The 23020-nt window shown below is 41.2% G+C and overlaps 1 protein-coding gene across 4 annotated transcripts in view; it reads right to left on the bottom strand.

Moving 5' to 3' along the window:
- Positions 1-6899: 6899 nt before the first annotated feature.
- Positions 6900-23020, bottom strand: part of LOC141273208 (uncharacterized) — a 48645-nt gene continuing 32524 nt past the window's right edge. For all 4 annotated transcript variants that reach the window (XM_073684768.1, XM_073684769.1, XM_073684767.1 and 1 more), the window contains 8 exons: positions 22814-22943; positions 21912-21986; positions 18975-19064; positions 17974-18119; positions 14042-14221; positions 13647-13717; positions 9291-9395; positions 6900-7574 (listed from right to left, as the gene is read on the bottom strand). In XM_073684768.1, the coding sequence (XP_073540869.1) occupies positions 7411-7574; positions 9291-9395; positions 13647-13717; positions 14042-14221; positions 17974-18119; positions 18975-19064; positions 21912-21986; positions 22814-22943 (961 nt within the window). In that variant the 3' untranslated portion in view covers positions 6900-7410. The remainder of the gene's footprint in view (positions 7575-9290; positions 9396-13646; positions 13718-14041; positions 14222-17973; positions 18120-18974; positions 19065-21911; positions 21987-22813; positions 22944-23020) is intronic.

The following is a 23020-nucleotide window of genomic DNA, read 5'->3' as shown; positions in this document are numbered from 1 at the left end:
GGGGTGTGTAACAACCATGAAACATGCGGGGCGGGGACTCGAGCATGTCACTCGAGCACACGCAGTACATGGTGCATACCTGAGTACTTGATGCAAACTCAAGTAGCGAGCACTTGCGCTCAAGACTAATGACAAAATTAGGTCATCATTGAATAAGTTATCAATTTCTGTGTCGTACCGCTGAGCTCAAAATGTTCACGATACCCCTTGATAAAATCTAGTTTCCAAAATGGGGTCACTTTTGGGGGGTTTCCACTATTTAGGCGCATCAGGGGCTCTCCAAACGCGACATGGCGATCGCTCTCAATTCCAGCCAATTTTGTGCTCAAAAAGTCACACAGTGCTCCTTTCTTTCTGAAACCTGCCATGCGCCCAAACAGTGTATTTTCCCCACATATGGGGGATCGGCGTACTCCGGAGAAGTTGCATAAAAGTTTTTGGGGTCCATTTTCTCCTCTTACCCTTGTGAAAATAAAAAATTTGGGGCTAAAACATAATTTTTGAGGAAAAAGTTTGATTTTTTTATTTTCACGGCTCCATGTTATAAACTTCTGTGAAGCGCCTGAGGGTTCAAGGTGCACACCACACATCTAGATAAGCTCCCTGAGGGGTCTAGTTTCCAAAATGGTGTCACTTGTGGGGGGTGTCCACATTAGGGGCTCTCCAAACGCGACATGGTGTCCGCTAATTATTTAAGCAAATTTTACATTCAAAAAGTCAAATGGCGCTCCTTCCATTCCCAACCCTGCCATGCGCCCAAACAGTGGTTTGCCCCAACATATGGGGTATTGGCTTGCTTAGGAGAAATTTCATAACAAATTTGGAGTCTATTTTTTTCCTGTTACCCTTGCAAAAATAAAAAAAATTGGGTCTAAAGTAACATTTTTGTGAAACAAGTTAAATGTTCATTTTTTTTCTTCCACTTTCCAAAAATTCATGTGAAGCACCTGAAGGGTTAATAAACTTCTTGAATGTGGTTTTGAGCACCTTGAGGGGTGCAGTTTTTAGAATGATGTCACTTTTGGGTATTTTCTGTCATAAAGGCCCCTCAAAGTCACTTCAAATGTGATGTGGTCCCTAAAAAAATGTTTTTGTAAATTTTGTTGGAAAAATGAGAAATCGTTGGTCAACTTTTAACCCTTATAACTTCTTAACCCAAAAAAATTTTGGTTCCAAAATTGTGCTGATGTAAAGTAGACATGTGGGAAATGTTATTTATTAACTCTTTTGTGTGACATATCTCTCTGATTTAAGGGCATGAAAATTCAAAGTTTGAAAATTGCAAAATTTTCAAAACGTTCGCCAAATTTCCGATTTTTTCACACAAACGCAAGTTATATCGAAGAAATTTTACCACTGTCATGAAGTACAATATGTCACGAAAAAACCGTCTCAATCAGGGGGATCCGTTGAAGCGTTCCAGAGTAATTACCTCATAAAGTGACACAGGTCAGAATTGTAAAAATTGGCCTGGTCATTAACGTGCAAATTACCCTCGGGGGTAAAGGGGTTAATAAATTTGGTGCATCTCCGTCTGTCTGTCACCATGGACCGGCCGAGGTTTACACTAGAACATGGTTTTCAGGTATAAATTATAGCAAAGGACGCCGCTCCTCATGCTAAATTCCACTCACTTTCACAAAGGTGGAATAAAGTAGAAAAACAATGCAAAATATGGTGTAAATGACGTGTGCGCATAATTTGCAACATTTTGACACCAGTTTGTAGACTTTTATAAATTCCCAAATTGTACAAGTCATGTGTAATAACCAGGCAGAACGCTTCTTGCTTTTCCTTCTCCGGTGCAAATTAATAAATGATTGGATAAGTCAGACTGTGCTGTTGCCGGTTTCCTGTTATACACTGGAAGTTGACGTAACATAAGTCTGTGCATTATGTAGAGGCAGTCTCTAGTACAGCAGATTGAACTTCTTTGGGGCTGAACTTTCCAATTATTCCTTCTTATTCTGGGCTGTAATTTGCTTGGGCGTCTCTACTGGATACAATCGCTGCACAGTCAGCGGGCTGGGAGGCATCTCTACTTATAAGTTACGTCTAGGGAGAGCTGCGCTGCTCTTTGGGTGACAGAAAAAGCAGCCGCATGAGAGTGAATATGGCTGCCCAGGGGCGGACAGAACATTGGGACACAGTGTGCAGCCGCACAGGGGCCCACGAGGTCAGGGAGCCACTTACATCTCCAAAGCAGTTGGCTAGTGCATTATGATGACTGCAAAGGGCCCATCTACTGTTTCTGCACAGGGGCCCTTCAGTCTGTGACGGCCCCTGTGGTAAGATGGCTTCTGTCTGCCCCAGAAACATAAGGCAGGAGATGCCTGGAGCACAACTGGCTGAGCTTGGAAGGTAAATGGACTCACACAGAGGCATCTCGTATTGGGGAGCACTTTGTAGCCGCTTTACACCGCGCTGATGCATCTGAATACAGCACCCATCATTGCACATTTACACAGTAGTGTTCAAAATAATAGCAGTCCAATATGACTAACCAGATGAATCACTGTTTTTGGTATAAATTATATTACCACATGTCAAACCATTTACCAGTTGGTGCAGAAGATTGTAAGAAAATCACCAGACTCCGCATTTATGATCTGCAGGTTTCTGAGTCTGTGTATTTGAATAGTTAATTGTACGGGGTGTGCTCAAAATAATAGCAGTGTGGAAGTCAGTTAGTGAGGTCATTCTGTGAAAAAACAGGTGTGAATCAGGTGGTCCTTATTTAAGGGTGAAAACAGCACATGTTGTACATGCATTTCTCCTTGAAAGCCTGAGAAATATGGGTCGTTCGATACATTGTTCAGAAGAGCAGCGGACTTTGATTAAACAGTTGATTGGAGAAGGTAAAACTTATAAAGAAGTGCCGACAATGATCGGCTGTTCAGCTAAAATGATCTCCAATGCTTTAAAATGGAAAGCAAAACCAGCGAGACGTGGATGAAACCGGAAGACAACCATTCGAATGGATGGAAGAATAACCAGAATGGCAAAGGCTCAGCCAATGATCAGCTCCAGGATGGTCACAGACAGTCTCAAGTTACCTGTGAGGACTGTGACAGTTAGAAGACACCTGTGTGAAGCTAATCTCTTAGCAAGAAGTTCCCGCAAAGTCCCACTGTTAAAAAATAAAGACATGTACTGAAGTGGATACAATTTCCAAAAGAACATATCATCTGGCCTAAAGAGAAATGGAGAAACATTTTGTGGACTGATGAAAGTAAAATTCTTTTTGGGTCCAAGGGCCGCAGACAGTTCATCAGACGACCCCCAAACTCTGCATTCAAGCCATAGTACACTCTGAAGACAGTGAAGCATGGTGGAAGCATCATGATATGGACATGTTTCTCTTACTATGGTGCCGGACCTATTTACAGCACAACAGGGATCATGGACCAGTTTGCATACATTAAAATACTTGAAGAGGTCATGTTTAGGGATGATCAAGCATGCTCCTTGCTCGAGATTTACGAGCATGCTCGGGCGAGCTCCTATTATCTTCAGCATGCTCGGCGGTTACGTTTTCGTCGCTCCGTGAACATGATTTGCGACCGTTTGACAGCTTTAATACATGTGAGGAATGCTGGAAAAACAGGCATTCCTCACATGTATTAAAGCGGTCAAAACAGTCACAAATCATGTTCACGGAGCGACGAAAACTCAACCTGGTGGTAACAAATATCACAGATCTCCTCGGTTCATTAGAAACAGCACCAATCTGAAAACTGACGACTATTAGAGTGCAGGCTAATGGCGGTATAAATCAGACTGGCCGCAGCTCCCCGATCTGAGCTTGACAGCTGCATAAAAATATATGAAGCTGTCATGCTCATGTCGGGAAAGCTGCTGGCCAGTTCATGCATTCCAGTCCGATCATGGTCCAATTTATAAGGCCGTCTGACTGAGCTCCTTTCTAAAACCGCTCATAGAAAATGCTCAATAATGTCAAACACCTTATCTCCACATAAAGGGGGTATTGTCAGGTTATTAAATTGCTTGAATTAGCACAAAAATAAGGAAGTCTGCAATTGTCTTGCTTTCGCTATATGCTGTCATACTCCTGCAATGTGAGCTTTTATCTTTCATTGTGTACAGCTGGTTTCCTTGGAGCTTGGCTCTACACCATGGCCGAGTATGCGTAGTATCTACATTCCAGGAGAGGAGCTAACTCCTAACCTCCCAGCCACATCTCTGCAGCCCATTGATTTCTATACAGCAGTTATCTGCTCACCTCCCTCTCCATTCAGGGCTCTTATCAATCCTGTATCATCACAATCCCCTGCACAGCTCCCAGCATTGCATCAGCAGTATCCACAGCAGTTCTCATCACGGCTCTCACTTTCCTGAGCCGTGTGCTCGTTTAAAGCCTGTGTAATCTACATATGCAAATATATCGACCCAGAACAAGCACTGACAGACCATTCATGTGGAGTAGCTGAATGAAGCTGTCATCAGAACTGTCACTCAAGTTGGAGCACCTGCCCACAAGCAACCACACAATTTGAGAATATCCCTTTAAAAGAAAGACCTTAAAAGGGGTTGTTCACTTTTGGCAACATTTTTTTTTTTTTTTTTTTACTTAAATGCATGTAATTGGCACTAAAACTAAATTTTGGAAATTGAGTTTCATAAAAATGTTTCCACCGTTTATCTCTTGTAGCGTCTGTGCTGCACTGTATTAGTGGCTACAGAATAAGTTAACTGAGAATCTGGCAGTGAGCTCCTTCTGATGGGGAGTTTGCAATTCTTATGTCTTTTTTCTGGGTTCCTCTCAGCTGATTTATGATCATAGACCTCATCAAAGTTGAATGGGCAGAGACACAAAGAGCCAGTAAAAGCCAAATGGTGCAAAGGATTTTTTTTTTGACACCCAATTACAAAAATGATTAAATAAAATACATGTATTAAAGTAGATAAAAATGCTCCTAAAGGTTCACTGCCCCTTTATAAGAGATGGACGTCTTCGGGGACTTTTTTTTTTTGTTTAATTAAATGCTTCTATTTTTGGCTAGAAATTATTTGCAAATTTTGCACTGCTTAGGTTCAAGTCATTATTGAATCTGCGCATTTTTTGTATTTAGTCTGTTTTTCATTTGCTCCTTCTTTTAAAGTCTACTTTATATAGGCATTTGTGCAATAGGTTTGTGACTTGATGGAATGATGGGCATGTAAAACAAACAAAGTACTCTAGTCCCAAGGAACAAATGAGATTTGGGGCCCCAAGTTTCCCTGCACATTGCTTTCTGCTGCAGAATGAGTCAACTGAGTATCTATCAGTGAGCTTGTTCAGATTGACAGTTTGTGAAGGTAAAATTTCCACGCTGAAGGTGTGATTCATCATTTGCATTTTTTCTAGACACCCCCCCCCCCTCCGTCAGTAAATGTAGCGGAAGCCGATCAGGTCTACCTCTACTATCAGGCCGGGTATACTGAGCCCTATTCTCAGGATTCTCGAGCCCCGATGTAAGCATCGCTGGGGACCCTCAAGAATCAGCTAGTTACCCCAATCTTATAGAAAGGGGAGCACTTAATTTTTTGGGAATAAGCCTTTGTAACCTGTATTTTTTCAGGGTCCTCATAGAATTCTATAAAAAAAAAAAAAAAAAAAATTCTATAGTTCTGCAGCCTCTTTAATGCACAGCGGGTAGGAGTTTACGAAATCACATCCACTGTGTTTGGACTGTTAAACTCAACAGTAACAAGAAAAAAAAAACTACAGGGGAAAATGCTTCAACTCTTATTTGTCTTTGTCTCAGCTCCTCTCTACTAATTTATGACCACATCAAAGTAAAAGCTCAACTTTGATGTGGTCTGTGATCATAAATCAGCACTGAGGAGCTCAGAAAAAAAGACAGAAGTTACAAACTCAGAAGGAGCCGACTGATAGATTCTCAGTTTGCTCATCACTGAGCTGCAGAGTGAGCCGAGAAACAAAAAGCCTGGAAAAGGCAAACAGAACACAACTTTTACTTAACCCCTTCAAGCTCCATGACAAGCGATGGGATGCTATAGCGGCTGAACGCTCCCCTGTGCCTGTCATGTGGTCTCTCCTGGAATGTCCAGACTGGGGCGGGCGTCATTTTACTATATACAGCAATAGTGCGGTATTATTGTATACAGTACACACTATCGCAGATTCAAGTCCTCTAAGGGGACTGAAAGTGAATGAAAAAAAAAATATATAAGAATTTGGATGACACCCTTTTCCCCAGTTAAAGAAATGTAAAAAAAAAAAAATACATATTTGGTATCACTGACCAGAAAAGCCCAATCTAAATATAAAATTAATTAAGCGGTAAACACAAGAAAAAAAAAAAAGATACCAAACCACCACAATTGTAGTTTTTCGGTCTCTGCAATGAAGCTAAAAAGAGAATAATAAGTGATCAAAGTATAGCATGTCCCCAAAATTAAATAAAAACACCAGCTCGTCACGCAAAAAAAATAATCAACGCCGCTCCTTTGATGGCAATATAGAAAAAGTTCCGAAAGTTAGAAAAAAATAATATATAATATAATATATAAATAATTAATGTTTTTACACAAGTCAGAATTTGGCAAAGCTAAGAAAATAGTAAAAAAATAAAAATAAAAAATTATATTTGGTATTTCTAGAATTGCAATTACTTAGAGAATAAAGTCTCGCGGTTATTTTAACTGTACAATGAACGCTGTAAAAAATAAATAAAAAAAGGAAAAACAAAATGGCAGAATTGCGTTTTTTGTTTTTTTCATTTCTCCTCTATTTCACTGAACTTGGATTTCACCCATTAGTAAAGTTATAAAAAAATAAAAAAAAAAAAGTCAACAAACTTTCTAAGTTTAATAAATGCTGCCATCTGCTGGCCATTCCCTTACATGAAACACAGAAGAAAAGCCACACAGCAGAGGTTTGTAGACCAATTTATTACCTTTTCTGACCGTCTCCTACTACAAGACTCTGAACAACAACAACAACAACAAAAAAAAAAAAATTACGTCTGCACATTCTTATAAAATTTAACGTAAAACTATTTACAGAGGTCGACAACCCTGGAAAGTGCTTAGACTTTGATTTTCTTAAATACACAAGTCGTTTCGGAATGTATGATGATAATTAAAAATATAAATACATCTATATGTGAAGGAGAAATCGCGGCGTCCAGATTATTTTATGGTACATTTACAATGAATCGGGGGCCATTCTGTACTGTCCCTTTAAATGATTGCAGGGTGGGGTGAAGACGGCAGAGTGTGCAGGCTTACGTCGTGACTATTATGGTCTTACAGGCCCCCGTCCAACTCCAGTCTATGATAGAGGAGACTAAGCAGAGCAGCAGAAGTGAATGCGCATGGGTGGTACTATGCCAGAGAGTAAGTACGCAGGAGGAACCGGAGCGCGAGAACATCAGGCAGCGGTCAGTGGCCCTTGGCCCCGGTGGGTTGCAGCTTGGCTCGTGCAGTCTGTAGTCTTTGTTCTTCTTGCAGGTTGCGAATGCAGGCGTTCCGGCTGATGGGCTGAACGTTGGGCTGTGGAAACCAACCAGACTGCTGATCGGAGAGGCGGATACCGCGCAGCCATCCTGCAATGAGCAAAGGAGTAATTAGCATAGGAAACGCCCCCGAGGAGCTTAATACGTTTCTTTTAAGCAGAAAACATTTTGATTAAAAATGACATTGTTTAAAAAAAATCAGGTTTTTATGTAACTTTACCATATTTAAAATGTTTTCATCACAAAAAAAAAAAAAAGGTAGAAAAAAAGAAGTTTTGCAATTTTCACACTGACCACTGGGGCTGTTTTAGACTCCTACTTCTTGTCCTTTAGATAAGACTTTTCTGCAGCCTCATTATCATGACAGACAGGATTACAATGATGGGTAACACAATATGTGTACACATGACACCATCCACCAATCAGCTCCAATTTGCAGGGAAACCTGGAAGTGTTCAGTTTCTCTACAGCACCCCCCACAGGGGAAACTAAACATTACACAATTTCCAGGACAGGAGACGTACGACCACTGTAACCACTGTCCAGTCACAATCAAGTGGACACTTTGCATCAACTCAGAATTCCCTAATAAAGTGTATGGAAATGGGGTTTTCTAACCTGGACAACCCCTTTAAGACCAAAAACAATAATGTTTAAAATGTCAAACTAAATACAGAAAATGACATTTTCTATGACAAAAATGTATTTTCTTGGCGGGAAAAAAAAAAAAAAAAAAAAAAGGAAAAACATTTACCCTAAACTTTAAAAATAAAAAATGCAGTCACTTTCTTTCCCCAGACGACAAGGAGAACTGATTGGCCAAAGTGATCACCTCCACCTGTATGTGAGCAAGAACACTCGTCATCGATGTAAACTTTTAGGATAAGTTCACAAAAAGTTTTTGTCAGAAAAAAATTCATACCTAAAAAAGTTTAGATTTTTTTTTTTTTAAATCTATTAGAGGTGTTGCTATAGAATGCATTAAGTTACATATTTCCGATTCCAAAATATCACAAAAACACACAACCCATAATGTGATGTAAAAGTTGCCAAAGAATTGACACAACACTTTTTCTAACACACGTTGTGAAACCATGCAGAATAAACCTGTACATGATGTGCACTCCAGGCGCCTTTTCTAACTAAAACAAATGGAAAGCTTGTTGCAAGCAGATTTAAAGCTTTTTTTTTTTATAGTCATTTCCGCATGTAATTGTGCCAAAAAATGCATAAAACAAACATTGCGTGAACATGCACCAAGTTTGTTGTGGATTTTTCAGACTAAAAAAAACTCATCTAAAAACTACTTCTAAAAAAAAAAACCCACTGTTCTTGACGCGCTTTTTCAGCGTGATTTTTGAAGTGTTTTATTTTTTAATAATCATGTTGCAAGCAGATTTAAAACTTTTTTTTTTTTTTTTTTGTAAATTTTGGCTTGGAATTTGCAACAATAAATGCATCAAAAAGCTCAGGGTTAACAAACCCTAAGGGCTTGACTATTCAGAAGTGAATTCACAGGAGCATTATGGACTCCAAATTGTGCAGATAACGCTCCATTTTCCGCTATATAACGTAATTAACTGTGACAGGAGGGGAAAGGGTTGGAGGCCAGTAAAGCAGCCGTTTATACAGTACATTTAGTGGCGTCCTCTGCTGGCTGACTTCTGTAGTGCATGACAGTTTAAGAATTTAAACCAATGTAAAGAGGTGGCCTTATATTAGTAAATCAGAGCAGCAGGCAAGTCCTGATAGTGCACACCGCTGACGAAGCTGTAAGGACAAAGCGATTCTGTACTGAATATTTACCATCATCACTGTTCTGCGTAATCATCAGTATATCGGCTTTCTCCATGGAGAGTTCATCGTTTTCTCGGGCCTTATAGGACTTTAAACATTGCATCTGGGACAAACCTGACAACAAACACAAATTAGTATTAGTATTATAGTAGTTATATTCTTGTACATAGAAGCAGTATTATAGTAGTTATATTCTTGTATATAGGGAGCAGTATTATAGTAGTTATATTCTTGTACATAGGGGCAGTATTATAGTAGTTATATTCTTGTACATAGGAGCAGCATTATAGTAGTTATATTCTTGTACATAGGGGGCAGTATTATAGTAGTTATATTCTTGTACATAGGGAGCAGTATTATAGTAGTTATATTCTTGTACATAGGGAGCAGTATTATAGTAGTTATATTCTTGTACATAGGGAGCAGTATTATAGTAGTTATATTCTTGTACATAGGGAGCAGTATTATAGTAGTTATATTCTTGTACATAGGAGCAGTATTATAGTAGTTATATTCTTGTACATAGGGGGCAGTATTATAGTAGTTATATTCTTGTACACAGGGAGCAGTATTATAGTAGTTATATTCTTGTACATAGGGAGCAGTATTATAGTAGTTATATTCTTGTACATAGGAGCAGTATTATAGTAGTTATATTCTTGTACATAGGGGGCAGTATTATAGTAGTTATATTCTTGTACACAGGGAGCAGTATTATAGTAGTTATATTCTTGTACATAGGGAGCAGTATTATAGTAGTTATATTCTTGTACATAGGGAGCAGTATTATAGTAGTTATATTCTTGTACATAGGGGGCAGTATTATAGTAGTTATATTCTTGTACACAGGGAGCAGTATTATAGTAGTTATATTCTTGTACATAGGGAGCAGTATTATAGTAGTTATATTCTTGTACATAGGGAGCAGTATTATAGTAGTTATATTCTTGTACATAGGGAGCAGTATTATAGTAGTTATATTCTTGTACATAGGAGCAGTATTATAGTAGTTATATTCTTGTACATAGGGGGCAGTATTATAGTAGTTATATTCTTGTACACAGGGAGCAGTATTATAGTAGTTATATTCTTGTACATAGGGAGCAGTATTATAGTAGTTATATTCTTGTACATAGGAGCAGTATTATAGTAGTTATATTCTTGTACACAGGGAGCAGTATTATAGTAGTTATATTCTTGTATATAGGGGGCAGTATTATAGTAGTTATATTCTTGTACATAGGGAGCAGTATTATAGTAGTTATATTCTTGTACATAGGGAGCAGTATTATAGTAGTTATATTCTTGTACATAGGGAGCAGTATTATAGTAGTTATATTCTTGTACATAGGGGGCAGTATTATAGTAGTTATATTCCTGTACATAGGAGCAGTATTATAGTAGTTATATTCTGTACATAGGGGCAGTATTATAGTAGTTATATTCTTGTACATAGGGAGCAGTATTATAGTAGTTATATTCTTGTACATAGGGAGCAGTATTATAGTAGTTATATTCTTGTACATAGGGAGCAGTATTATAGTAGTTATATTCTTGTACATAGGGGCAGTATTATAGTAGTTATATTCTTGTACATAGGAGCTGTATTATAGTAGTTATATTCTTGTACATAGGGGCAGTATTATAGTAGTTATATTCTTGTACATAGGGGGCAGTATTATAGTAGTTATATTCCTGTACATAGGAGCAGTATTATAGTAGTTATATTCTTGTACACAGGGAGCAGTATTATAGTAGTTATATTCTTGTACATAGGAGCAGTATTATAGTAGTTATATTCTTGTACATAGGGAGCAGTATTATAGTAGTTATATTCTTGTACATAGGGGGCAGTATTATAGTAGTTATATTCCTGTACATAGGAGCAGTATTATAGTAGTTATATTCTTGTACACAGGGAGCAGTATTATAGTAGTTATATTCTTGTACATAGGAGCAGTATTATAGTAGTTACAGTGCCTACAAGTAGTATTCAAGCCCCTGCAGATTTAGCTGGTTGACACATGCGGAATTAACTTGGCATTGTGACATTTGTACTGTAGATCAGCCTGGAAGTGGGAAATGCACTGCAGCAAATTTTTTTTTTTTTTTTTTAAAAACATTAAAAGTTAATTCAGAGTGTCATTTATTATTCAACCCCTCAAACCACAAGAATTCGGTTTGGTCCCCCTAAAGTATTAAGAAGTAGTTCAGGCACCAAGAATAATGAGCTTCACATGTGTGGATTAAAGATCTCTTTTGCCAGCCTTTTCTGACTATTTAAGACCCTCCCCAAACTTGTGAACAGCACTCAGACATGGTCAACATGGGAAAGACAAAGGAGCATTCCAAGGCCATCAGAGACAAGATCGTGGAGGGTCACAAGGCTGGCAAGGGGTACAAAACCCTTTCCATGGAGTTGGGCCTACCTGTCTCCACTGTTGGGAGCATCATCCGTAAGTGGAAGGCTTATGGAACTACTGTTAGCCTTCCACGGCCAGGACAGCCTTTGAAAGTGTCCTCCCGTGCCGAGGCCAGGCTTGTCCGAAGAGTCAAGGCTAACCCAAGGACAACAAGGAAGGAGCTCCGGGAAGATCTCATGGCAGTGGGGTCATTGGTTTCAGTCAATACCATAAGTAACGTACTCCACCGCAATGGTCTCCATTCCAGACAAGCCCGTAAGGTACCTTTACTTTCAAAGCGTCATGTCAAGGCTCGTCTACAGTTTGCTCATGATCACTTGGAGGACTCTGAGACAGACTGGTTCAAGGTTCTATGGTCTGATGAGACCAAGATCGAGATCTTTGGTGCCAACCACACACGTGACGTTTGGAGACTGGATGGCACTGCATACGACCCCAAGAATACCATCCCTAAAGTCAAGCATGGTGGTGGCAGCATCATGCTGTGGGGCTGTTTCTCTGCCAAGGGGCCTGGCCATCTGGTCCGCATCCATGGGAAGATGGATAGCACGGCCTACCTGGAGATTTTGGCCAAGAACCTCCGCTCCTCCATCAAGGATCTTAAGATGGGTCGTAATTTCATCTTCCAACAAGACAACGACCCAAAGCACACAGCCAAGAAAACCAAGGCCTGGTTCAATAGGGAAAAAGTCAAGGTGTTGGAGTGGCCTAGTCAGTCTCCTGACCTTAACCCAATTGAAAACTTGTGGAAGGAGCTCAAGAATAAAGTCCACATGAGACACCCAAAGAACCTAGATAACTTGGAGAAGATCTGCATGGAGGAGTGGGCCAAGATAACTCCACAGACCTGTGCCGGCCTGATCAGGTCTTATAAAAGACGATTATTAGCTGTAATTGCAAACAAGGGTTATTCCACAAAATATTAAACATAGGGGTTGTATAATAATTGACCCACACTTTTATGTTTAAAATTTAATAAAATTCAACTGAGCAACATAACTTTTTGGTTTGTAAGATTTATGCTTCTGTTCATAAAACCTACTCTCGTTTGCAGTTTGAAGGCTCTAACTTATTTGCATCTTATCAAACCAGCTAAATCTGCAGGGGGTTGAATACTACTTGTAGGTACTGTATATTCCTGTACATAGGGAGCAGTATTATAGTAGTTATATTCTTGTACATAGGAGCAGTATTATAGTAGTTATATTCTTGTACATAGGAGCAGTATTATAGTAGTTATATTCTTGTACATAGGAGCAGTATTATAGTAGTTATATTCTTGTACATAGGAGCAGTATTATAGTAGTTATATTCCTGTACATAGGAGCAGTATTATAGTAGTTATATTCTTGTACATAAGGGCAGTATTATAGTAGTTATATTCTTGTACATAGGGGGCAGTATTATAGTAGTTATATTCCTGTACATAGGGGGCAGTATTATAGTAGTTATATTCTTGTACACAGGGGGCAGTATTATAGTAGTTATATTCTTGTACATAGGGGCAGTATTATAGTAGTAATATTCTTGTACATAGGGAGCAGTATTATAGTAGTTATATTCTTGTACATAGAAGGCAGTATTATAGCAGTTATATTCTTGTACATAGGAGCAGTATTATAGTAGTTATATCCTTGTACATAGGGGCAGTATTATAGTAGTTATATTCTTGTACATAGGAGCAGTATTATAGTAGTTATATCCTTGTACATAGGGGCAGTATTATAGTAGTTATATTCTTGTACATAGGAGCAGTATTATAGTACTTATATTCTTGTACATAGAAGCAGTATTATAGTAGTTATATTCTTGTACATAGGGGCAGTATTATAGTAGTTATATTCTTGTACATAGGGGCAGTATTATAGTAGTTATATTCTTGTACATAGGAGCAGTATTCTAGTAGTTATATTCTTCTGTTTTGCCAGAATGAACATCTCACCGTGATCCCTCAGGAAGTCGATCTCTTCTCTCGGTGGAGACAACGCACAGATCCATCTCAGTTTCTGACTCCTGTAACGGTTGAACAATGAGAATCAATATTTGTATGAGAAAACAAATTCACAAGAAATTAGAGTAGCATTGTTACTATAAGACAATATAGGCCCGCGATACATGACTGCGTTATAGGAATATAGTAAAATAGATAAAATGTCTCACCCTTAGAAAATCGGACATTTTTACCTACACAGATACATTGTAACAAACGATGGGGACAGGAGAGCGATTTGTGCTAAGGTCTCCGTAGATTTCAGCCTCTGCTTGCTGTCAGTGAACGTTTGTCAAAGATTTAAAACCACAAAAAACCCCTCGTTCTTTCTTTATGAAGGAACTCACTGCGTCTCCGTCCTGAAGATGAACTCCGTCTCTCGTAGGTCGTGGTTGGAGTCGCGTCCCATAGCCGCAGAATCTCTCAGGAAGACGCGGAAAATGTTTTTCTGGTTGGAGTGAAGTTTAATTTCACATCGTTCCACTCTGAACTCGGACGCGTGATCGAATACGACGAAACGTCCTCCCCTGAGGAAATAAATCGGGAACGGCTTCATATACGACATCAGTTCAGCCATCTCTGCCAGTGCCATAGAGGACAAACGGAGCGGCGGTGCGCGTGACATTAGGATGGGGAATATCCGAGCCCTAGTCTTGTGATTGGTGGTGGAACCCCCAAAAGATCCTCAAGTTGTGACATGCAGTGATTTATTGCCATGATAATACTTCCTGACATCGGCCATCCTGTATATATAGTCAGAAGGGGTTGTATGGAGCGTGCTCAGGAGCTGAACTCCGTATGCACACGGTAAAAACAATGATTGCTACAGTTTAGATGCTACGGTAATCGCTTGAATGTGATCTGAGTGGTAGTATCCTAGAACGACCAATACACGGTGTACGGAGCGGTGGTGTCCTGGCTGCATACGTTGTATAGATCCAGCTGCCGAAGAAGCTGTATACAGCTGATCTATGGGGGGTCCCTGAGTGTTGGACCCTCACAAATCTGATATTAATTACCCCTCCTAAGGATAAGTCTTTAAAAGGTATAATAGCGGAGGAGTTGGTTTTCTCCTGTCAGATAACTGCTCCCTCACCCAAATTCCACTGCCACCCTCCATTACCTCCCCTTCTTTTGAGGTGCACCCTGAATCCCTTCTCCCTCTTACAGACATAAGTTCCTTACGTGAAGCAGATGCTGCTGCCACTTTATATAACACCACAACAGCTGCAGCTCTCGAATCAGTCGCCCACTCACACATACCAAAACTTGCAAAATCAGCAGGCAACCCTGGCACACAAGCCTGACTAAAGAACGGAGGCGTGCTTCCAGGGTTGCTGAGCGCCGTGAGCTGAGAGGGAAAAGATCCGATTCCAGCAAGCACTTCATCGCATTCAAACAGTCCCTCACTCCCTTCAAGTCCACACTCCCTGCAGCAAAACAAACCTACTTCTCATCTCTCATATCCTCTGTGTCGCACAACCGTAAACAGCTATTCAGAACATTCAATTCTCTCCTCCATCCCCCAGCACCTCCTCTCTCTCCACTCATCACAGCTGAAGACTTTGCCTCATTCTTCAAGCAAAGATTGATAACATCAGAGAAAGCTTTGGCCTACAACCCCCATAATCCATCCTCATAACTACCCAGCCTTCCTCGTCCAAAACCAGCTTCTCCACCATTATAGAAGATCAACTTTCTGCTCTACTCTCAAGATCACATCTCACCAGCTGTGCACTTGACACGATCCCGTCCCACCTCATCCCAAACCTCACCCATTTCTTATCACTAACAATTGGTGCTTTCTCCTCATACTTCAAAGATGCCTCAATCACACCCATCCTCAAAAAGCCCTCCTTTGACCCATCCTCTGTCTAGCTATCGCCCCATATTACTTTTCCCCTATGCCTCAAAACTACTGGAACAACACATCCATCTTGAACAGTCCTCCCACCTCTCCTCCTGCTCCCTCTTTGACGGCTTACAATCAGGCTTCTGACCCCATCACTCCACTGAAACTGCCCTGACTTAAGTCATCAATGACCTACTGACTGCCAATTCCAAGCGACACTACTCTGTCCTCCTCCTCCTAGACCTGTCATCTGCCTTTGACAGTGGACCATTCCCTCTTACTACAGATGCTCTCATCTCTTGGTATCACAGACTTGGCCCTATCCTGGATCTCCTCATACCTAACAGACAGGACATTCAGTGTCTCCCACTCACACACACCACCTCCTCATCTCGCCCCCTATCTGTCGGTGTCCCCCAAGGTTCAGTTCTAGGACCGCTGCTCTTCTCCATCTTCGGCCTGGGACAGCTCATAGAGTCTCACGGCTTTCAGTATCACCTCTATGCTGATGACACACAGATCTACCTCTCTGGACCTGATATCACCTCCTTACTAACAAGAATCCCACAATGTCTGTCAGCTATTTCATCCTTCTCTCACTGATTTCTAAAATTTAACATGGATAAAACAGAGTTCATCATCTTTCCTCCATTTCACTGAACCCCCCCAACAGACCTATCTATCAAAGTCAATGGCTGCCCACTCTCCCCAGTCCCTCAAGCTTGCTGCCTTGGGGTAACCCTGGACTCTGATCTCTCCTTCACACCACATATCCAAGCCCTTTCCACTTCCTGCCAACTCCAACTCAAAAATATCTCCCGGATCCGAACTTTCCTTAATCAAGAATCTGCAAAAACCCTAGTGCACGCCCTCATCATCTCCCGCCTCGACTACTGCAACCTCCTGCTCTGTGACCTCCCTTCTAACACTCTCGCACCCCTCCAATCTATCCTAAACTCTGCTGCCCGACTAATCCACCTGTCCCCCCGCTACTCCCCGGCCTCTCCTCTCTGTCAATCCCTTCACTGGCTCCCCATTACCCAGAGACTCCAGTTCAAAACCCTAACCATGACATACAAAGCCATTCACAACCTGTCTCCTCCATATATCTCTGACCTAGTCTCCCGGTACTTACCTGCACGCAACCTCCGATCCTCACAAGATCTCCTGCTCTACTCCCCTCTTATCTCCTCTTTCCACAATCGTATACAAGATTTCTCCCGTGCATCCCCCCTACTCTGGAACTCTCTACCCCAACACATCAGACTCTCGCCTACTGTGGAAACCTTTAAAAGGAACCTGAAGACCCACCTCTTCCGACAAGCCTACAACCTGCAGTAACCACCGCTCCACCATACCGCTGCACGACCAGCTCTACCCTCACCTACTGTATCCTCACCCATCCCTTGCAGACTGTGAGCAGGGTCCTCGCTCCTCCTATACCAGTCGTCACATTTTGTTAAAGATCTTTGTAATAGTTCATGGATGTATACCCCTTTTCACATGTAAAGCGCCATGGAATAAACAGCGTTATAACAATAAACTGCCATAACTCGTACTGGTTAGTGGGACAGTAGAAGTCACATGAAATATATCTGATCGATTACATAAACCGGGGCGCTCACGACTCCACCACTTCTTTATTATACAAGTGGAGCACAGATGCGGACAGACCAGACTGCTGCCGATTCTCGGGTGAGCATCTTTGTGACGAGGAGCGATCACACACACACACACACACACACACACACACACACACACACGAGACAGCTGTTTGCCCAGTTCGTCCACAGCTGATGAAGTCGCCATTTGCCGTGATTTACTTCTTTGACTCCATGTATTTCGTTCATCCGGATCCGTTAAAATCCGGACTATTAAAATATTACGAAATTTATTCTGCACATTCAAAAATGTAATTGCCTTTTTATAAACTTAGGAAAAAAACAAACAAAAAAAGGGAATAACAGAGTTGTGTTCACCCTAAAATGGTATCTAGAAAACCAATCCCTCGCATGGCTCCATGGGGAGAAGAATAAAACCGTTCTCGGTCTCACACTTTGGCCACTAAGTTTGTTTTGAAGTTTTTTTTTTACTTCGTAAACGACATAAAATTGGTATCGCCGTAATCGTACTGACCGCAGAATAAAGTCACCACATCTCCTACATCGCACAGAAAATAAACCCTAAAAAAACAAATGACTGAATAGCAGTCGTCCCCCCCCCCCCCCCCAACTACACCCCACAAGGAACGTGGTTTCTGTTTTCCTATACATTACATGGTGAAATTAGATGTTGCCATTAAAAACAACAAATAAATCCTGATATGTTGGAGGCAAAAAATAATAAACTGGCTACAGCGGGAAGAGTTAAAGGAATTCAGTTCATGGACCAGGTATAAACAGGTCATAGAGAATGTAGAAGACTCACTCTCTGACACGAGACAGCAGCAGACAGTCATTGAAGAGATGCAGGTAGACCGGCCGAGTGTTGACCTTCCATTTTGAATTGTACTCCAAAGCTGTGACCTCCCCGTGTTTAACAAGACGCCGAGACTGAGAGATGAGCGGAAAGATCTGAAATACAAAGTACCGAGATTCAGTGATCCTGAAAACCCAGACTGATCCAATTATATATTATACCCCAGAGCTGCACTCACTATTCTGCTGGTGCAGTCACTGTGTACATACATTACATTACTGATCCTGAGTTACATCCTGTATTATACTCCAGAGCTGCACTCACTATTCTGGTGGTGCAGTCACTGTGTACATACATTACTGATCCTGAGTTACATCCTGTATTATCCTCCAGAGCTGCACTCACTATTCTGCTGGTGCAGTCACTGTGTACATACATTACATTACTGATCCTGAGTTACATCCTGTATTATCCTCCAGAGCTGCACTCACTATTCTGCTGGTGCAGTCACTGTGTACATACATTACATTACTGATCCTGAGTTACATCCTGTATTATACTCCAGAGCTGCACTCACTATTCTGCTGGTACAGTCACTGTGTACATACATTACATTACTGATCCTGAGTAACATCCTGTATTATACCCCAGAGCTGCGCTCACTATTCTGCTGGTGCAGTCACTGTGTACATACATTACATTACTGATCCTGAGTTACATCCTGTATTATACCCCAGAGCTGCGCTCACTATTCTGCTGGTGCAGTCACTGTGTACATACATTACATTACTGATCCTGAGTTACCTCCTGTATTATACCCCAGAGCTGCACTCACTATTCTGCTGATTATTTTTGGTTTCAGCAAACTTGTGGACAACAACACTTCCCAGAATGCAGGCAGGGAATGCTGGGAGATTTTTAAATTACAAGAGTGTAGGCTATTGGAGCTCAGCCACTTAAGGTTGCAGATCTGGGTAAGCTTCGCCTCTGAGGAGCCGGGAGACACTCACCTTACACTCAAACTGAATCTTCTGGTTGAGTAAAATCAGTTCCTCTGTGTCCTTCATCCTCTGCACGCTCTCGTTACAGTCTCTGATCAGCTGAGAAACAAGAGATTCACAGACACACGGGGTTAATACGTCCTCCAGCCCGATGTAGCAGAACGAAACGTTTTCTTTTTCATTTAACCAGTAATTTTTTCTAGCTTCCCGTTTGCGGTCAGTGAATGCACACATATTCTTACGTATACCTGTATTCTATATAGGTTGTTACGATTTCTCAGCTCCTGAAATATTTCCGTCTGAGATCATCTCTCAGAGAATTTTCGGCGCTGGATACATTGTAGCAAACCCTCTGCTGCGAGAAGTATTAGGTCTGTACAGGTTTTCTGAAAGTATTCGGCTGAAAGCAGAAAGTCAATATTTTTTGAGCAGTTCTGAGATTTGCATTGTTCCGTTCAGTTTTTTGCTCCAAAAGACTTCTGGAAAAACTGTGTGTGAACATTGCCTTAGGAAGGTTTCTCTTCACTGACTGATCATTTTTAGACAGGAACAGCGACGTATATAAATGCAGAGAACTAAATATCGTGGATATATCCAGTGCAGACACTCTGAACTGAGCTGGAAACATAAGTAGCGGGTTTGTTACAATGTAGCAGTAAGGCCACTGGATAGAAATGTAGCAAATGCTCAGATATAGGACAATACCAGGGCTGAGTTTTATAGGACATCGTTCATTTCTATAGAGAAACGATCGCAGATTCAAGTCCCTTGAGAAGAACTAAATAAATAAATTCTTAAAAAAATACTAGATAAAAGTTTATATTCGCGCTCTTTTCCGAATACAATATTATACATTTATTTTTCTATGTGGCCTCGCCACGTGCACAAAAATCTGATCAAAATACTCATTTATCCAGTGGAAAAATGCAATAAAGAGCTACCAAAATGGCATGTATACAGTCATGAGAAAAAAACTAAGTACACCCTCTTTGAATTCTATCGTTTTACGTATCAAGACATAATGCGCAAAAAAAAAAAAAAATTAGGTCCTAAAAACATTAAAATGAGGCAAAATTGGAGCTCAGATGAGGAACACATGACAAATTTATTTACCAAAAACGAGGCCTAAATGCAGAAGCAGTGTGAGAAAAATAAGTACTCCCCACGAATCGACAGCTTGTAGACCCTCGCTCATCGTTCTGGAGATCGTTAATGATTGTGACTATTTCCTGCGCCGCGCTCTGAGGGTCCCACCGCAGCTTTGCTGTTGGGTTGAGGTCTGGACTTTGGGCCATTGCAGCGCTGCCATGCTTTCCTTCTTCAATCATTCTGATGTAGATTTGCTGCTCGGGATCATTGTCCTGTTGCTTGACCCTTTTTCGGCCAGGCTTTAGCTTTTGGACAGATGACATTTGGCTGTAGGATACTTTGGTATTCAGAGGAGCTCATGGTCGACTCAATGACTGCGAGGTCCCCGGGTCCTGTGGTGCAAAACAAGCCCAAATTGCCCCCCTCCACCACTGTGGTGGATGTGCTGATATGGTGTGCATGGTTTTTCATGGGACATTATGGCCAAACATCTGCACTTTGGTCTCGTCTGTCCAGTGGACAATCTTTAGCTTTGCGCCATGTTCTTTTTAGAATGAAGAGTCTTTTTCCTGACGGCCGCTACAGACTTGCTCTAAGTGTACAGTTACATTTATCATGCTTACTGATTCCTTTAGAGACTGAGCTGTAGCTCTTGAGTGTTTTACAATTTCTCTGAGCATTGCACGGTCTGACCTTGGGGGGTGAATTTGCTGGGATGTCCAATCCTGGGAAGATTGTCAGCTGCTGTGAATGTTTTTCAACTTGCGAATAATCTTTCACTGTTAAGTCCAAATTGTTTGAAGATGACCTCAAAACCCTTCCCAGATTGATGGGCAGCAACAATTATTTCTCGAAGATCCTTGCTGATTGCATTTTTTTTTTTTTTTTTTTTTTTTTTTTTAAAACACACCCAAATGAGCCAGCAAATTGCCCAAACTTCTGCTTTTATAGAGGTGGTCGCATCTGCTGATGAACAATTAAGGATATTTGATTACTAGCACCCGGCTGCTACATACCCTTTTAATTCCCATGGAAGCAGTAAGGGTGTACTTAATTTTTCACACACTGATTCTGCATTTTTGCCTAGTTTTTGGTAAAATAATGACAGTGTAATTTTTGTTCCTGTGTTGTTCATCTAGTTTTAACACCTGTTTAATGATGTTTTTATATTATATCATAGACATCATATAACATCATAGAATAGTTTTGATCATGATTGTTCACCAAAATGGAATCAATAAAAATTAAAGGTAATAAAAAGAAAAAAGTAATAAAAAGTTACAGATCTCAGAAAAATGAAGACACAATTTATTTTCTTTTCTTTTACAAAAAGTTCTAAACATTTTTTAACCACTTAAATATTACAAAACTTCTGTAAAAGTTTGGCATCGCTGTAATCGTACGGCCCTGGAGAATCGTGTCACCAGGTCATTGTTACTGCACAGTAAACACTGTAAAAATGACCCAAAAACAATGGCGAAATAGTTTTTTTTTTCCATTAAACAATATGTTACATCGAAAAAATGGATGGCAACAATAAAAACTACAATTTGTCCCACAAAATAAAAACAGAAAAAACCCTCATATGACTACATCCATGGATAATTTAAAAGGTATTGGATCTTGGAGGATGATAAAAATAAAAATGCAAAAATGGCCACGATGGAAGAGGTTGAGTGAAAAGACGCGACACCATCAATTCCCGAGTTGGGGAAACAGCGTATCCGTAACCCCACGTCCTATGGTCAGCACCTGAACGGTATTACTCCCCATCCTACCCATGAAAGGTTGAGCTGGGAATAAAGCTATAAGAGGACGACATTCACTGATTATGATGATGGAGGACACATCACTCACCTTCCCCAGTAAGTTGTGGGCTTGGGTGGCTTGCAGCTCTTCCGTAGATCCTGGGGCAGAGCGCTTCAGAATATTCTGCGGAAATAGATGAGAATTATCTGGGATGAAAGGGGTTAAGATATAATTTACACTCCGACACCCATCAAGCCCACGTCCTGCTCACACAGCTGAGGGTTTGTTACTCTGTATGTGTGCCAGCCAGCCTAAAGGTCTGTTCCTGGTGTCTGACATTCACAATCCGAGTGCTGACCGTGATGTATGGACCGGCCGAGGGGTTCCTGCCCTCAAATTCAAAAGTCTTATACATGCTTAAAGGGGTTGTCCAGGTTTGGAACAAAAGTCACTCTCTGACTGCAGATGTATGAATCCTCAAAATGCATGGCGCACACTGTCAGGACTCTCTGGCGCCGGCAGCGTGCAAGCATGCGGTTTGCTCACTCCTGGACACATGCTGACTATGGTGTCTGCTAGACCGGAGCCCTGCGACCCGCCTCCAACCTGCCGGCATCCATCACTCCTTTTCTAAATAGTATGTTAGTCACAATGTCATGTGTGCATCACTCTGCAACGATAATGTGACGCTGAGCCTGCAAAGCAGAAGAGGCGCCAGGGATGCCAGCGGTAGGAGGCGGTCCGCCGGACTCTCATGCGGTGGCCACGGAAAATGGTTGTAGCCGCTGGACAAGGATCTTGTGAATCAAAGCTCTCATCCCCAGCAGCTTCTCCGGACATCACTGTACTCGGACCTGAGAAACTCGCCTTAAGAGGGGAATATTTAGACTTTTTGTCCCTTCTGCACTTTGCACCCTCCTGTGTGTGTGAATCATATCTGCAGCTGTTGGGAGGTGCGGCTGTAAGAGGAACCGCTGGATGAGCGTCATGTCCCAATCCAGAAGCTTTACCTGCAGGAGCAGCCGCAGACGAGTGATCCTCTGGAAGGGAAGGATGAGGAAAGACTTGAGGCTCAGCCGTTGGCACACGGGGTCACTCTCCAGCTTGGCCAAAACTTGCTGAAAACGCGGGGTATCAGTCCTGTCGTGGAGATTAAAGCAAATCTGTGATTATGGGGTGAAGAGTTAATGTCACAGAAAGAGCGTCCGCGAGTATCC

This window comes from Phyllobates terribilis, unplaced genomic scaffold, assembly GCF_046119375.1.
Source record: "Phyllobates terribilis strain yellow unplaced genomic scaffold, ASM4611937v1 Scaffold_5__5_contigs__length_657084704, whole genome shotgun sequence".
In the NCBI taxonomy this organism is placed as follows: Eukaryota; Metazoa; Chordata; class Amphibia; order Anura; family Dendrobatidae; genus Phyllobates; species Phyllobates terribilis.
The sequence above is the reverse complement of the archived record's forward strand: the minus strand, read 5'-3'. Positions and strand labels throughout refer to the sequence as shown.